Raw genomic sequence first — 17,570 nt, 5'->3', positions numbered from 1 at the left:
GCTCACGACCGTAATTCTATAGTAAAAGTTCAGGAATATTCTTTTAAAACCATGACAGTGTGTCTCAAAAGTCCCCCGACATAGATTAACTCTGTTATTATCAGAGTTACAACAAAATGTAACAGGGAAAACTGTCTCAAAATATGATGTTTTCAATCTAAAGTGAAGAAATTTTTTAAATCGGACAAGCCGTTTGGGCTATACACTCTTTATGCGACCAATGTTAAATGAAAATGCAACGTTGCCATTTACCGGGATTCACAACATAAGTGAATGAAGTCACTGTCTTTTACGCTAACGTGTAGATGGTCAGCCCCCATTTCAAACATGCTTCCATTCACCATACTCTTACAAAATTTATCCACCTCCCGGTAGATGGTAACGTTGCATTTTTATTTAACATTGGGCGCATAAAGATTGTACAGCCCAAATAGCTCGTCCGATTTAAGAAAAATCCTTCACTTTAAATTGAAAACATCATATTTGTAGTCGGTTTTTCCTCTTACATTTTGTTGTAACTCTGATAATAACAGAGTTATCCTATGTCAGGGGACTTCTCAGACATCCTGTATACCACATACGTTTTGAAGATCAAAATTTAAGATTAGTCATATGCTTTGACACTAAGTTACATCTCATACTTCCAACTTACCGTATAAACAGTTCTGGAAGTTTCTGTACTATGAAAGGAATACAATCATTTTGAAATGATTTGCATAAAAGATTTTAAAAAGGAATTTCTTCGGACGTACAAACATGTTTGCATAAACTTCTACACATTAGTGTAACGAAGATCTTCCTCAGGCTATATATACACACACAGACGAAGTTTTATTTACAAGTTACACATTACTTACACAGAAACATACACTCAGTGCACAGTAACTTTACGGACACCCTGTACATATGAAAAAATAATAATTGGTAAAAGCTATGCTTACCAGAGTTCTGATCTGCAATTAGGATTTGTCTGGTTCATAGCTGCCAAGTATTTCTTTAGTTGACATCTAATCATCATCGTCATCATAAGTGTTACTACCGCCACCTACTTTCGCAGTTGGAGGCTGCTGCAAAACATGATATCGTATCAAATTAAATTCCACTTCAGTTTTATATCTTAACATAAGTTAATATGATTGTATGGAAAGTATCAGTAATTGTTTAAGTTATATCAATAATCTAAGAGGGAGGATTAAGGGGGTAGACTACTAAATATTTTTCAAAAGCTAACAATTTTTCTTTTGCCAGTTTTTCCTAAGTGAAAAGAGATAATGAAATGTAACTTACCTCAATAATAGATAATGTTATTCTACACCCGAAAATACGAATCGGAAGAATTTTCAATGTTTCCATCTATAGAAATTACAGTTGAACAGAATTTGAATTACCCAAAAACCTAGGTTATGACAGCGACTAGAAAAATGAAATCAACGGCAATTGATGACTTATCATGCTGTCTATGTTCCTTGTTAACTACTTTTTAAATAATATTTGTATTTTAATTCTACTGTTTATTAAAAATTATTTATTTTGTACTCTTTATTACAAAATAAATACACATATTATTGAGGTAAGTTACATTTCATTATATCTTTTCATTTATGAAACACTACCAAAAGGAAAATTGTTAGCTTTTGAAAAATATTTAGTAGTCTGTCCCCTTAATAATCTTCACTAGCACTCCGTGTAAGCATCCGCGATTTGGTTATTATTATATCTAGTCTTTTCGTAATCACTGTAACAAAGTTGCATCAGCTTGTAGCTCAAGTGTTGAAGATCACATGCCAATCGTCTTCTTAAGCAGTGGCGGTTCTAGCCTTCCCCCGAGGTTTTTGCTCTGAAGATAAATATTTTCAATTGTCTTGAAATATTTAGTATGATTAACCCTCCAATACGCGCGCGGGCTACTATTGTAGCCCAGCGTTTTTGTTTTCCTTGCCGCAAAGTAATGCGAGATCATAACTCAAAGGGTGTCTGTGTACCTTTCTATCAACTATCATTCTGCGTGTTTAGTTTGTGGTCAAACGTAAAATCGAAAGGAGCTCATTGTTATTCTGCTTGAAAGTTTCATGGACTACATCTGTAGCCCGCGCGACTATTGATGTCACAGTTGTTCCAAAGCGTCAAAGTTTTTTCATTATAGTTTGGGTGTTGATCAGATGATCAATGAGTTTGCAAAATGCCAATTCTGATGTGGAATGTTTTCCAGATGGCGATAGTTAATATTTTGAGACCGCAAAAATGCATTTTTCCTACACAGAAATAGTGAAAATTCAGAAGATGTGACTGAGAATTCCGGGTGGCAGGAATCACTGATACCTGTTGATAATAGTAGTAAAGACAGTTCTGAAGTAAATTATTATGTAGTAAAAGACAATCGCAAATCGAAATAAGTCACTCCTACTCATAATATTTGCGTTCGTGCTCATAATATTGTGCTTTGTTTTCCAGGACCTAAAGATGGGGGTAGGTCTGCGTTATAGGAGCTTGAATATCTAGAAGTGCTTTTAGATGCAAAAGTTTTGAGATTTAAGGTTGATTTTACAAATATTTACATTGACAGTGTTAGATTGAGATCTGTACTTAACCGTGATGCAAAATTTAAAGACGAGATTGTACGTGCCCTTATTGATATTTTGGTGCTTTTCATGAGTGGTCAATGCTTGAAGGAAAGTGTGCATTGACCACTCACCACTTGTGTGCAGAACATGCTTAGAAGGACATTAATACGGAAACATAAAAAGAAAAATATATGAGTGTAAATAGCATATGTAAAATTATGCAAAATCGTAATTAAACTTTGATACCAGCAACTCGTTATGCTGAAAAGGTATATGTTTTATGGATAATACGTTTATTTGTAATATTTGTAAAATTTTTGAAAAATTATACTTAATTTTTAAAGAATTCTAACACACATGTTTAAGATGAAGGAAAGGTAAAAATGCACCGGATTGGTCCATTTCTTGAGAAATACAAATAACTTTTACAGTCTTATTGCTGTATCACTTTTGAAAAAATGAATGGTGTTGGTCTTCTTTGTATATACATAGCTTTTAAATAAACAAATTTCTCAAATTGTGTATAAAACCCTTAAAACAGTTTATAAAAACAATTCTCTACAAGAAAGACAGAAATATTAACCAAGCTATGCAACATAATAGAATAAAAGCAAATGGGCTACAGTGGTAGCCCGCGCGACTATCCACGTCACAAAAATCCACGCGCGTATTGCAGGGTTAATATTTATTTTTCAAGAAGTTTAATATGAAATGAAGTGTTCCATGATAAACTTCTATTATTAACATAGGGTGGGGGAAGGAGTTACAGTGTATGTTAGAAACTGCATTTCGTCGAGTTTTAAACGATCTTTTAATTTCTTACCGCAAGTTTCAAGTAGTTATTTTATTGTTTTTTTGGTTATGTAACACAACAGTTTCTGTTTTTGAAACCTTTTAGAAGTCTTCAGTATCAACAACGTTGTAACACAAAGGGAAGACATCATAATCTAAAAATTTAATTTATTGCTTATAGGCAATGCGGTGTTATTTCGAAATTATACCACCAGTAGCTTATACCCGAAAACGATAGAACGCTAATGGTTGTCCGACTTACTTCTTACTAATATAGGAAATTCTAGTCCGACCTACAAATACGAAGTAGAAATCTTTGTTGCTTTTTTCTTCTTCTTTTTTTTTCCATCATCTTATTTAGATCTAAATTGGTGTTATATCCAGTGTGTTATTTATAGATTGTTAATTGTGTGTTTATGTAGAGAGAGGGACTCTATGCCGTTTTATGTAGTGTAAAATCCAATCAAGTCATTTTATCCAGTGTAAATGTGGCAGTTAACTGTAACTCTCCCTATGAAAATTCCATGCACTGATGAGCTTCTCTGTGGCCTGATGGCGCTAGACTTCGGTACAAAAATAATAGATGCAAAATAGATATTCATTATGAAACAATGTTCCTTCCTTATACTATTCCCCCTAGGGATAAAAAAAATATCTAATATGTGAAGGTTAATTTCCCCTTCCCCTGGTGGGAAGGCAAAAGGACAAAGAGAATGTAGATTATGGACTGCAGGACAGCATATAATATGCAACTTTGAGAGCTACCCCCCCCCCCGCCAAGTTTTTTTCTCTTTCCACTGTTCTTAAGCATCATTGAGTTGAATGACGAAGGAACGTATAAAGCCCGTAATGGAATGGAGCAATTATGAGAAACCAAGTGGCAGTGATAGTGCTATGTAACAACGTCGGAGATTTACAGTAGCTCAAAATCAGCCAATATTTGTGTACAGAATCTCTACGCTTCGCTGATAAATTCAAAGAAGTATTTGGCGAAATCTGGTGAGGATGTAACAGGAAATGGCTCATAACATGGAAATACCAGGACCATTGAACCATTTATGTCCCACACACTACAAGTGACACAGGGTTACACGAATATCGGTGAATCCTAATATTCTCGGACAGAAGAAGTGAAAAAGACGTAAGTTTAAGAATAGCGCAGGCTAAACAAGCATTCAATAGGAAAAGAGGACTGCTAACATCAACAAATGTGTCGTTGGACATTCGAAAACGATTTATTAAGGCTCTGGTAAGGAGCGTGGCGTTTTACCGATCAGAGACGTGGACATTGAGAAAAGCTGAAAGCATTTGAAATGCAGTGTTGGTGCAGAATGTTACGCGTATCATGGATCGAAAGGAAAAGGAATGAAGACGTACTAAGGGAAGCTAATGAGGACGACAGATCATGAACATAATCGGAAAAAGAAGAAACAGCACTCTTGGCCATCTTATTCGGCACTCCGATTGGATCGCAGTGTTGATAGAGGGAAAGGCAGAAGGAAAACCAGAAAGAAGAATACCAAGGATACAAGAATATTTAAATGCATGTACGAAGAAGAGACATTATCAAAGTATAAAACTGCTCTCCCAAGGGAGAGAAAAGTTTCAAAATTTCCATGTTGCGCACCAAACTATAACTGAGGAGAAGGGAAGAAGTGAACATATAAGAAGCGTTGTTATGCAAAATGTTTTTAGATGTTTAAGCTTATTGCGTGCTCTTGGTAGACTAAAGCCAGAAGATTAATTCTATTGAAGTACTATACGTTAGCTCGAAAGAGAGTACAGGTTCTAGAAGTCAGTAGGCTCAGGTAGTACTAACGAGTTATGAAAATGAAAGTAAAGGGGTATAAAATATAATTGGTGGTTAATTGATAGTAGCTTGAATAGGGATTAGATTTCCGGGCTTTCAGCATCTAAGGCCATGTTAGCCCGTCATGTGTGAGGGATGACGTCCTTCGACGATCAGAATATCCGAGGAAAGGGAAGGAAGAAAGGATTGGGGAGGGAAGAAAGTGACCTGGGACCTGAATGTTAGGTACCATCCCGGCATTTGCCTGGTATGAATGAGCAAAACTCAGAAAAATACCTCACTCAGGGTGGCTGGCCTGAAATATCTTTCACACTTTTTCGACTGAGTACCCCCACTGAGAATCGAACTCGGGACCGCTCGCACCTAGCTTTAGCGACTACGCCACGCGGGGCCACAGTAGCTTGAATATTTACACGTAAGCAAAACTAGGAGCTGTATGAATTACAAAGGAAACGTTACTTTGGGTTTAGGCTTTTTTAACTTACTTGATACATATAACTTTTAGTTACAGTTGATGTTTCAGCCTAACACACAATAACTCCCACCGGAAACTGAACCCCAAGTCTCCCGCGCCAAAGACACGTACGCTAATTGTATAGGCAGGAGGGAGCAAATACCTCTTTAAATACAACATCTTATCACTGTTTTGATTTCCATGTAAAATTGAAGAGCGTGACACTGCAACTTTGTAACAGTATTTATGAAGAGAAAAGTACAAATTGAAAGAAAAAGTGATTTTGAACAAGGATGTAACTTGGTAGAAAACTCGGAATTTACCTACACATTTTTTTTAAAAATACAGGTGTTTTAAAATGAATATCAGGGTTGTTTATTCCATTTGACATACAATTATAAATAATACACCAAATGAAAGAGCAAGTTTTTGTTACAAGTGTTTAATGTGAGCACCAATCGTCACACGTTACACATCAAGTCGATAGGCGAGTTCTTCCCAAACGTTGATCAGTGTGTTTGGAGTAATTGTTGCCACAACTGCTTCAATTCTCTTTCGTAAACTACTAAATCTCCTTAAAATTCTCCACACAAACGTCACTGGAATGGCTAATTCACGACTAGGCTTTCGAATTGATTTCTCGGGACTACGCGTAAAAGACTCTCACTCGTTCTACACGTTCTTCAGATACTCTTGGTCGTCCCGTACTCTTCCCTTTGCACTGACAACCGGTATTTTCAAAGTGATGATATCATCTACGGATGTTATCATCACTTGGTGGATTGTAACTGAATTTAATACAGAAAGCACGTTGCACTGTAACTACAGATTCAGTCTTTTCAAAATGTAAAACACAAAAAAGCTTTCTGCTCAGTAGTCGCCATCTTTGCTACTAGTGCTTTCTAGCGGCAGACAGAGAAAACAGTACATGCACATGCGTGCGTACAAAACAGTTGCTCTTTCATTTGACATACTATTTGTAATTGTAATACATACTGCACAGCCTTCAAACTCCGATACTCATTTTGAAACTCACTGTACATTTTTACTACGTCAATTGTATAAAAACCTTTAAAAAAAGGAATATTTGAAAATCAAAAACAATTACTGAACTGGTAAACTTAAGCAACAGAGAATAAAATCACTCAAAGTAATTAATTTTATAAAATGATATTACTATCAATGTTATTTAAGTATTTAGGTCTGCTTTTATAATGGTATTTCGTCTACTTTACCAGCACGGACACCAACGACAAACGCAAAATAACTTTGATTTCTTTCGAAATAATGTATCCCATACTTATTTTCCAAAATAATTAATCTTATTCCAAAATAATTAATCTTATATGTAACTGTATATTAACATTAACATATTAGTTACTCTGGACAATTAAGTACCAGATGCCATAAATGAAGATATCATTATAACATGTCATATGAAAATGCTATCGAAAGCTAAGCTTCCTACATTTATTTATTTTGTTCTTACACAACTTTCCCAGACAGCTTCCCGACAAGGGATATTTTACTTTAACATTTTCTTGTAAGAAATTCCTTAACAATAAATAAGACATCTCGCAGAAACAGTGTTTATTTGGCGTAATATGTTCATCGTTTTGTGACTATTTTATTTTGAAAACTATAATTGGCAGGAATGCAAGGGACACATTCCATTATACAAATACTTATCGCTTTGAAGCAGGGCCATATTTAACATTTTTGCTATCCCGAGCCATTAAGAAATTGCCGTCCTCTCACTATCAATAAATACAGGTGCAGAGAATTTGAGACAGTGAAAAAGAATAATCAATGTTTTAAGTGGGAGCGGAAAATCTGAAAACAACGTTTTCTCAGACAATATCTCATCACCATAGATATTCTGCCATTATTGGCAAGTCACTTGCTGCAACTGAGAAGCTTCTACGCTCCACGGTCTTTTCGCCAACCTCTTCGTCTTCACGTACGATTTCTCTTTTTGAACATCGTCCATTAATTGTAGTCTCCTTCGCCCTCTCCCTCTCTTTCCTGCCACCATACCCCCTAGCACGTCCCTCATGATAAAATTCCTTCTTGCCCAATGTCCCAACCAGTTTCTCTTCCTCTTCTTAATAATATCTAAAATTGTTCTTTTCTTCCTCCACCATTTCTAACACCCTCTCATTCGTTTTCCGCTCGATCCAGCTAATCCTCACCATTCTTCTCTACACCCACATTTCGAAAACTTCCAGTCGTTTTTCATCAATTTTGCGTAATGACCATGTTTCCGACCGATACAGCACAATACTCCACACGAAGCATTCTATAAGTCTTTTTCTCAACTCTTTGGTCCCAGAAAATGTACCGCCCTTCAAAACTTCTAGCCTTGGGCCATGCATAAATACGGCTAAGTTTTGACGTGTTCCTTCAACTATAAATTTAGCTTATGCACAAATACTACGAATTTGATGAATTACTGCATTTGTTTAGTACAGTCGTGCTGCTATATTTACGTGATGTTACTGGATAATGGAAGTGTGAAGACAAGAGACGTGGGTGGCTTTCTGCATTACTTTACGGGTTCGTCAGAGCAGTAAAAATCAGTAGCCACAGTTTACTTCTGGTTGTTTTGATACTACTTTCAAGCGACGATAGGAGAAAAAGAAATATGGCGATTGTGAAGAAAGAGAGAAAAAAATCGAATTCGATATTTCAACAGATTTACATATTTCATAACCCATAATACCGACAAAGAGTATCTGTCCACCCGTCCATCCGTTAGTTCATCCCGATGTAAATGTATTCACTCGCCTAGAAACCATACGGTTCAACGTATCCGCATCAAATTTTCAAGATCAAGTTTTTATAAGATTATAAGAAAGGGGGGAGTTGAATTTTCTTCCTCCTTCCCCCCCAAAAAAGGTAGTTTACTGTGACTTTTTTCTTCAAAAAATGGCTCTAACGATTATGTTTATCTATATAAATAAAAATAAAAGTGACTATGTTTGTAGCTTAATAACTCTTGAACATCCGAGCAATCTCGATCAAATTTTTAACATAGATGAGATTTGCGGTTGGGATGGTTATCATCATTTCACTTTGACGGTGCAACTTAGGGGAGGGGGAAGACATAAAATTGATCGAAAATAACCGATATTAGTGTCGATTCCATAGTTTTCGGGGTCGCTGAGAAGAATAGTGACATCTACTATCCTGTTTATATCCAAATTCAGCTTTATATTTATATAGATTACTTATTATTTCCTGATTTTTCATTATATTTTCTCTGTTTCTATTGATTTGAGAGCGCTTCAGCAATAGTAAAAAGTGACTGACTACCGAAACATATTTTACTAATTTTACAATTTTACTATTTTTTTTTTATTTTTTTTTATTTTAACCGAACGAAGCGGGTAATTGAAGTTAGTATTTCATATATCAATATTTCGTTAATAACCCTGTAAGTCATTTTCTGCGCAAAATCTATCAGAAGCACACTTTTTTCGGACGATTTTCTCAAAAACGACTCAGACGATTTGGTTTAAAATGAAATCATTGAATTTTACGTCCCACAGTTATGCCGGTGAGGCTAAAGGAGACGGTAAAGATGAGAAATGAGTGAAACGGTGGAATGAAGAAAGTGGGAGGAAACGAGGGAGCCCCCAGGAAGCCCACGCACACGTTGTTTGTCCATCACAAAGTTCACTTGGCGCGAACTGGGATCGAACCAGGGACCCCAAGCACCCGAGGTGAACGCTCTAGCACTGAGCCCACGTGGACCTGATTTTGTTTAAATTACATAAATATTTCATTAATAACCTGATAATACCGTATACCTAATTTGTCCTGGAAAAATATATACAAAGAACAGTTTACTGTATACGTTGTTATGGTCTGAAAAGGACAATAGACGTGTCACAAATTTCCACACAAAATAATTCGGACCGATAATGGAAAAACTACAGATAACGTACTGAAATTTTGTAGAGAATAAAGACACTAAGCAGTTCAAGTATTAATGGAATGCTTGTTTAATAATAATAATAATAATAATAATAATAATAATAATAATAATAATAATAATCATTAGAGCAACCCACATTATGCTTTATTTTGTGTTTAATTATGCTTTATTTTGTGTTTAATTATGCTTTATTTGTTTCAAATTATGCTTTATTGTTAATTTCAATCATTGTTTTACATTAATCGTGTATAATGTGTAATATTTACTATACATTAAATATTCTAAATATCTTGATCTATTTATTAATATTTTATGCAAGCAATTTCTTTCATATTTAATGAACTTTCTACTTAGTGCACTGTAAAGAAATATGCTTTACTGGAGTCAGTTTTTTTCTTATCACATGTGTGCGCCTTAGAGGAGCATATATACAGAAAGGGAAAGTAAAAGATGCTACCAGAAAAATACAGAAAGTGCTCAAGTTCAAGAGGTGCACATAACAGTATAGTGTGCAGTTCTTGTGCATTTTTTGTACATTTCGAATGATCTTACATAACTGCGCAGTTACACTTGGAAGAAAACTATTGTTTATTCATTGTTGGCAGAAAGGTTTCTTCTTCTTTTCCTTGTTTTTTTTTTCTCCACTTTAAAGATTACATAGAAAAGTTTACAGAAATAAAAATACGCTTTTCATTGTTGCATTATGTTCCCAATGATTTTTCATTGTAAATATTGATTTTAAATATTAATACAGTATGTTAAACTAGCAGTTAAACAGCATTTTCCAAGAATTATTCTAATAGAATTTTCCAAGAATTGTACTATATATTTTAAATTATGCTTTATTTTCTAAAATTATGCTTTATTATCCTTTTAAAATTACTTTCTTCTAGACGCTTAGACAACCACAACCATGTTCAAGGTACCAACCATATGTGTAAATTGCTATTATGCTTTTTATGTTTTTGGGTTGCCCTAATAATAATAATAATAATTTTTGAAGTTCTTTCTTCTTCATATAGAACACTTAACTTAGTAGCCATCAGTATTGTTTAAAGTTGGATCCTACGTTAAACAGTTTTAATTATTCAACGCAAAATGACTTGAAGTACACGACTGTTCTCATACAAATTTAATTCGGCTCAACATTATTTTTTAAATTTATGTACATGCAAGGAATTATAGGTGAAAGCAGTAGCTCACGCAACACTGCTGTTATGTCTGACGTTAACCTGAAACAACGAAATTACTTTGCAATCTTGCCGTCTTCACAAATAGATCAAACGCATAATAAACGTTACAAATCATCATCTACTCCAAGTGTCATATTTGCATAAGTATCTCAGTATAGTTAAGTGAGCGAGAAAAAGATGTTAACATCAAGAATATATTAGATATGTCCGTAAAGTCTCACCTAGCCTCCACGAAGCAGACCGGAGAGCAGAGACTGAAATTATTGGAAGATAAAAAAATCTAAGCTATACTGAAGGAACACGTCTCAATTTTTAATACTACTACTACTACTAATAATAATAATGAAATGAAATACCATTAACATAGATGTCTTATTCCAGATCTGAAAAATTCCAGTTGAATTTGGAATTTAAAAATAAAAACTTACGAAAAGCCCTGTGAATATTAAGGTTAAAAAGAAAGAAAAAAAAAGGAAAAAAAAAAAGCAAACTACGTGAACTCTGTAAAACTACTAGTGGAAGTTTATATCGTATGTGTTTCTTGAAAACTGAAAATAACTAGACCGATTTGAGAATATTCTTTGACGTAGAAAAAACAATTTTAGATACGATAAATAAATAAATAAATAAATAAATAAATAAATAAAAAAACTGAGGAGAAAGGTTCGAACTGAATTATATTCAAATCGATTGGGTAGCGTAGTGGTTAACGCATCAGCATATGGTAACTCAAGAGACCCTAGATTGATTCTAGGCCCAGTCGCACATTTTTCATCCTTTGTCATTTGAGTTGTAGTTGTTGAGGACGAGTGGTCAAATCTTTTTTGGTCTGGGGGCAACTTTTCAGTTCAGAAATTAATGATGGTCTACTTATTTGGTCACTAGCCTCGCTAAAAGGTATTCTGAAAGAATAAGTGATCGATACGAACAGTATGAGACAGACCACAGCTGACCAACCCAACTATAAAGGATACCAGCTAAAATGTCCGTTTTACTCATGGATAAAAGAGTTTACGGAAAATAATTGAAACATATATTTATACCTTTCTCCTCCCCTTCGAGCGCGTATTGAACGGAAATTAAATTATAAATGGCCAACTCAACTCACCTCGCAAATTCACTTTAAACGGTTTAATAATTTCTTCACTTTCACCATTTTATGAATAGAAAGTAGAAAAAGTAAAATTTTATATAAAAATTGCTCTCTTCCTCCAGAATTTTCTAAAAGGTTGGAGCACATGTCCACTTATTTTCAATAATAACTTATATACCGTTTCAAATTTCTAACATGAAGTGCTCGCAAAATACTTTATTTTAGGCATATTTTAAACTATTCTATCAGGCCTTGTTTCCATTTTGTACTAATACGCAATAACACACTGAGCAAGGCTATGTGATAATATGTAAAAAACAGTATCACGTAACAGTTTCAACACAATAACTGTGTCTTCATCAGACTTCCACTCCTTCTAGTTTGAAGTGGACAACATGTTCGAAAATTCATTTCAAACGATTCGTAAGTTTTCCCGTGATGAAGAGACAGAAAACGTCCATTTCAATGTGAAGAAAGAAGAAGAAAAAAACTACAAAAACTGCCCCTTTCCCTCTCTTAGAAACGGAATTTCGAAAATGCTCAGAAACGTGTTTAATTATTATTATTATTATTATTATTATTATGAAAAGTTTATATACACTGAGTTTAATCTGCTAACTATATTCACAAATTATATTAATATAAAATGATTTCAAACGATTTACCAGCTTTCTTGTGATGCGATCACAAACACAATCGCTTTTATTTTTTATTGCAAGGATCCATGCACCCACACGCACTATAAGCCACACATTTTCACTATAAACTCGCGTCTTTACGACTTATAAACCATCAGTGGCAGATGACAGAAGGAAACTACACTTTCAGAAAGAAACGAAGAGGACACGGGAAACCACGAAGAAATCCGACAACCCCTCCACAGGTTCCCCCTCCAAAAGGACGGCTATAAAAGTGAAAGATGGGACCAAGAAATCATCATCGCCAGTGCTAATTGTTCACCTACAATACCTTTTCCCGAGACCGCCATGGGCTTTGGAGATTTATCCTTCAATACCTACTCCGGAAGCTGCTATGAGCTACGGAGTATAACCTATCCCGTCTGAGGTTGCTGTGAGCTAAGACAAATTTCCTTTCTACCTGGGCCAACATCGAGTATGCATAACCTACATTGAAAACATTTTAAAGTAATCAAAGAGAGACTTATAAAAACTTTGTACAAAAAAAAAAAACTTTATAAGACATTTTGTAATAAAAAGATGAAGGGACTAACTAAAACTCTCGTGTACATTATTGACTATACCTACAGAATATTATATTATTCATATACATGGTATGAGAATAAAATCTGTTCTTAATTTATCACATAATACATAACGAATAATAGACAAAGCTTAAATTTACCTTTTTAATAGCACCTCTTCCTATGTATTTTGGAGACCAGTCTACACAGATATCACCTAAAGAAGAGAAAAAGCAAGAAAAAATATTTAATACTTCATATTGGTACGAGAAGCCTTCATTTTATTTTAAGCTTAGGCTTAAAAATGGCTCACTAATCGTGAGATAAAACGAAATTCAGTAAAACGACTGCATTATCCTTAGCATTAAAACGCTGCCATTTACTGTTCGGTTTTTAGGAGAGATGTGAAAGAGGCTGAAATCCGTATTGTTGAATAGCAGCTTTGGAAACAGCGCTCTGTGCACAGGAGTGTTGTTATGCAGCTTTCGAAGACATCGCTCGGTGTCATTGTTCCGCGCCTTACTAAAAACCGAACGATAAATGAGACAGCGCCTTCTTTTGTTTTTATGCTAAGCAAGGATAAAGCAATTGTTTCACCGAGCTTCGTCGTTCCACGATTTTTGTGCCACCTTCATGCTTAGAATACAGTGTGTTTCAAAAAGAATGGTCTGATTTTAAAAGTCCATGTGTATTGATAAAAACACGACAAAAATGGAATAAATTGCAAAATACTCACAACCAGTAAAAGCACGAACTTCTAGACGATAGCTAAATTTGTCATAAACTTTACACAATGTATCTGCATTTACAGAAGTTATTGCGGCTGTTATTCTGTTCTTCACTACTTCTATGTCACGAGGTTAACGGAAGATGAACACAGGCGGATTAATGCCAAAATGCCGACGAAAAGCACGCTGGATTGAAATCACTGACTAAGTCTTTACAAACCGCAGCATACAAAACGCCTTCTGTTGACCGGACATCATCTTACTTCTTACTGACTTACTGAGAAGACACATTGACTGACATCTAACGGCGATTTTTTGAAATTCTGGGCCACGCCCATTAAAACAACACTCATTTCCTCCTGGCACGTTCCACGTTCCGTAATTATTACCGTCCAAATTCAGGTCATTTTTTTTTTTTTTACAAGCACGGTGTATAATGAGCGCCCCTCGTAAATCGAACTTTTTCAATCATTTTTGTATTATACACAGACGATTAGTCAAATATAAGGACACAACCAAATAGTCCTCAATACGAAAACAACCAAAAAATGATACGCGTTTGAAATTGTTCACAAGAACCATAAAATCAGAATTAAATGCAAATTTGAGGTAATTTTGGATAAAACTTGGATAGAAGTCATCGATGCACATACAAGATTTTTGCCTACAGGAAATTCAAGAATTAATAGGAATTTCTCTAAGCAGTAATTTAAGAAAAGGCAAGAAAAAGTAATTTAAAACAAATGTAAGATGAAATAACACTACAAGAAAATGTTCATGCAAGCGATTTCTAAGTAATGAATTTCGTGTTAACGCTTTAGTTCATTTATGCTATTGACGATGTCTGTTACACAAGAAAATATTGTGATTTGACATAACAAAATGTTTCCAGATTGAAGAGTATTAGTTATTTCTTTCTCTTATACAGTGCAGCTACATTTAAAGGCTCATTTCTCATAATTTTCTATCCAACTTGGATAAGTAATTCAAATGAATGCACGTTGATACAATGAAGCATAATCTTAAAGATTACAGAAAAAAGAGAGTATATTTGTATTTGCAAACATTTCCTATTGATTAGAATTAGGAATTAGATTTCTGGACTTTCGGCAGCTATGGCCATGTTAGTCCGTCATTAGGATTAGGATTAGGAATTAGATTTCTAGACTTTCGGCAGCTTTTGCCATATAGCCTCTCACTAGGATTAGGATTTGGAATTAGATTTCTAGACTTTCGGCAGCTTTTGCCATATAGCCTCTCACTAGGATTAGGATTTGGAATTAGATTTCTGGACTTTCAGCAGTTATGGCCATGTTAGTCCGTCACTAGGATTAGGATTAGGAATTAGATTTCTAGACTTTCGGCAGCTTTTGCCATATAGCCTCTCACTAGGATTAGGATTTGGAATTAGATTTCTGGACTTTCGGCAGCTTTTGCCATATAGCCTCTCACTAGGATTAGGATTTGGAATTAGATTTCTGGACTTTCAGCAGTTATGGCCATGTTAGTCCGTCACTAGGATTAGGATTAGGAATTAGATTTCTAGACTTTCGGCAGCTTTTGCCATATAGCCTCTCACTAGGATTAGGAATTAGATTTCTGGACTTTCGGCAGCTATGGCCATGTTAGCCCGTCACGTATGAGGGATGACGTCCCTCGGCGATCACATTATCCGGGGAAAGGGAAGGAAGAAAGGGTTGGGGAAAGAAGGAAGCGCCTGGGACCTATATGTTAAGTACCCTCCCAGCATTTGCCTGGTGTTAATGAGGAAAATCCACGATGGCTAGCCTAATGAAGATTTTATATTTTTCGACCGAGTATCTCACCGGGAAACGAACTCGGAACCACTCGCACCAAAGACGACAGAACATTTGCTATTGAGTCGTTTGGCTTTCAAAACACTTGTTTGAGCATAAACCTTGCATAGCCTACTCTTACATCAAACACACAGAAACACTTACACCATACAATTAACCAATTACAAGGATGAATCATAAGTCTTACAATATTTCCACAACACGAGGAGCAGACACATGTATACGCTGTCATTGACCGTGAAAGCAAGGTCAAACTGGGTCAAAAGGTAGTGTGAAAGCGAACTATTTACCACGGTGGCCGCCACTTCGTTAGCATCTTCAATTAGTTTTGAGTAGCAATGACGATGAGTGCTCAACAACGTCTGATACTTGAACTATTATTGAGAGTTCAAACTCGGGCATAACGCTATGGAAGCAACTCGAAATATTTGTCATGCGAAAGGGAAAGACGGAGTAAATCACAGCACAGCAACTCATTGTTTCCAAAAAATTCATGCAGATTATAAAAATGAAAATGTTGAAGATCAGCCAAGATCCGGCCGCCTCAGGATAACTGATTCTGCGGTTATACGACATGCCACTGAGGAAAATCCATCTACCCACACACACTTATTGTGAAACAAGGCATGTTCTAGTCCACTGTAGTGCGTCACCTTCACGAATTTGGGAAAACCATCAGAAGCCACATGAGCTGGCCCAGAGGGAAGTGGATGTGTGCCGGCAACTGCTGCAAAATCCGCGTGATATGAGTTTCCTGAAACAGATTCTCACACGTGACGAAATGTGAGTGTTTTTCCGAGTTCTGAATGTGCAAAAGCAGTGCTTGAGCAAGGGCCAACTTCCATAACCGGTCATCAAATAGGGTCGCTTCGAGCATAAAATCATGCTTTGTGTGTGTTGGAACGACAAGGGGCTAATTCAGTTCCGAGTTCGTTCCTAATGGTCGTACCATCATCGCTGACCTTCATTCTGAACAGTTGGAACGGATGTATGCTGCACTACCCCAAAAATATCCTACATTGGTGAACTGAAAGCGCGTCCTGGATATATATAAATAAAGAGCTATTAGATTTACTCTTGACTTAGAGCGGAGGAAATCGTGTAAATAATAACAGCTACATATTTTAACCACTACCATGTACTGTACATACACATTCTTGGAACTTTGACCTTTGCTTAAAACATTTTCTTTTTGGTGAACTTGAAAAAAATCTTTAAACTTGCTACCTTCATATTTTCTTGGTAATTTTTAATATATATACTTTGTGCTACAGAATAGAGGGTAGTATCTAAAGAACAGTATATCTACGAGGAGAAGTACGAAAATAAGTTTCCCCAGGCGACTGTGGACAGAGGTGGAGATACAAGATAAAAAAAAAAAAAAAAATCAGACGTACCTTCATTTTTTCACATAAGTACTACGTACATTGAGACATTTGTCATACCGATCTATAAGCTTCGAAAACCCTTCCAGGAAAAAAATCAGGGCTCTGCATACAGAAGAAGCGTCGAACAACTTTTGAGACTTCAGTATCGCTTCCAAAGCGCCTGCCGCCAAGAGTCGTCTTCAAAGCTGGAAACAGATGGAAGTCACTGGGTGCAAGATCAGGACTATATGACGGATGGGCAAGGCGCTCCCATCCAAGAGTTGCGATATGCTTTTGCGCTGCCGTCCCTGAGTGTTGTTTTGCATTGTCATCCAACAACACAACACCAGATGCGACTTCCACGAGGCGATTATGGATTTCTGCTTCCGGTACGCCACGTGCCCATTCATAGCGGACAACTGCTCGCGCTTCCTCCTTTAACCACGTCGTCAAAACGCACCTTCTCTCCACAGCTACCAGGTTCAGACTGAGAGACTCGTCTCCGCTTTGTGCAGGCGCTGCAACTGCGCCATCTACAGCATCGCGGGCGAACGATACCCACTTGTGTCTGGATGTGTTGCGCGTGCAACTGCTGTCTTGTTTCCCGCATTGCT

General features: G+C 36.0%; 1 protein-coding gene across 4 annotated transcripts in view; it reads right to left on the bottom strand.

The window, feature by feature from the left end:
• Positions 1-941: 941 nt before the first annotated feature.
• Positions 942-17,570, bottom strand: part of LOC145684264 (uncharacterized) — a 77,624-nt gene continuing 60,995 nt past the window's right edge. For 3 of the 4 annotated variants that reach the window (XM_081756393.1, XM_081756394.1, XM_081756391.1), the window contains exons 9-10: positions 13,206-13,261; positions 942-1,067 (exon numbers count right to left, since the gene is read on the bottom strand). In XM_081756393.1, coding sequence (XP_081612519.1) covers positions 1,008-1,067; positions 13,206-13,261 — 116 coding nt within the window. In that variant the 3' untranslated portion in view covers positions 942-1,007. The remainder of the gene's footprint in view (positions 1,068-13,205; positions 13,262-17,570) is intronic. The other variant, XM_081756392.1, reaches the window with a different exon arrangement.

This window comes from Thermobia domestica, chromosome 4 (assembly GCF_964235325.1).
Source record: "Thermobia domestica chromosome 4, izTheDome1.hap1.1, whole genome shotgun sequence".
Taxonomy (NCBI): Eukaryota; Metazoa; Arthropoda; class Insecta; order Zygentoma; family Lepismatidae; genus Thermobia; species Thermobia domestica.
The sequence above is the reverse complement of the archived record's forward strand: the minus strand, read 5'-3'. Positions and strand labels throughout refer to the sequence as shown.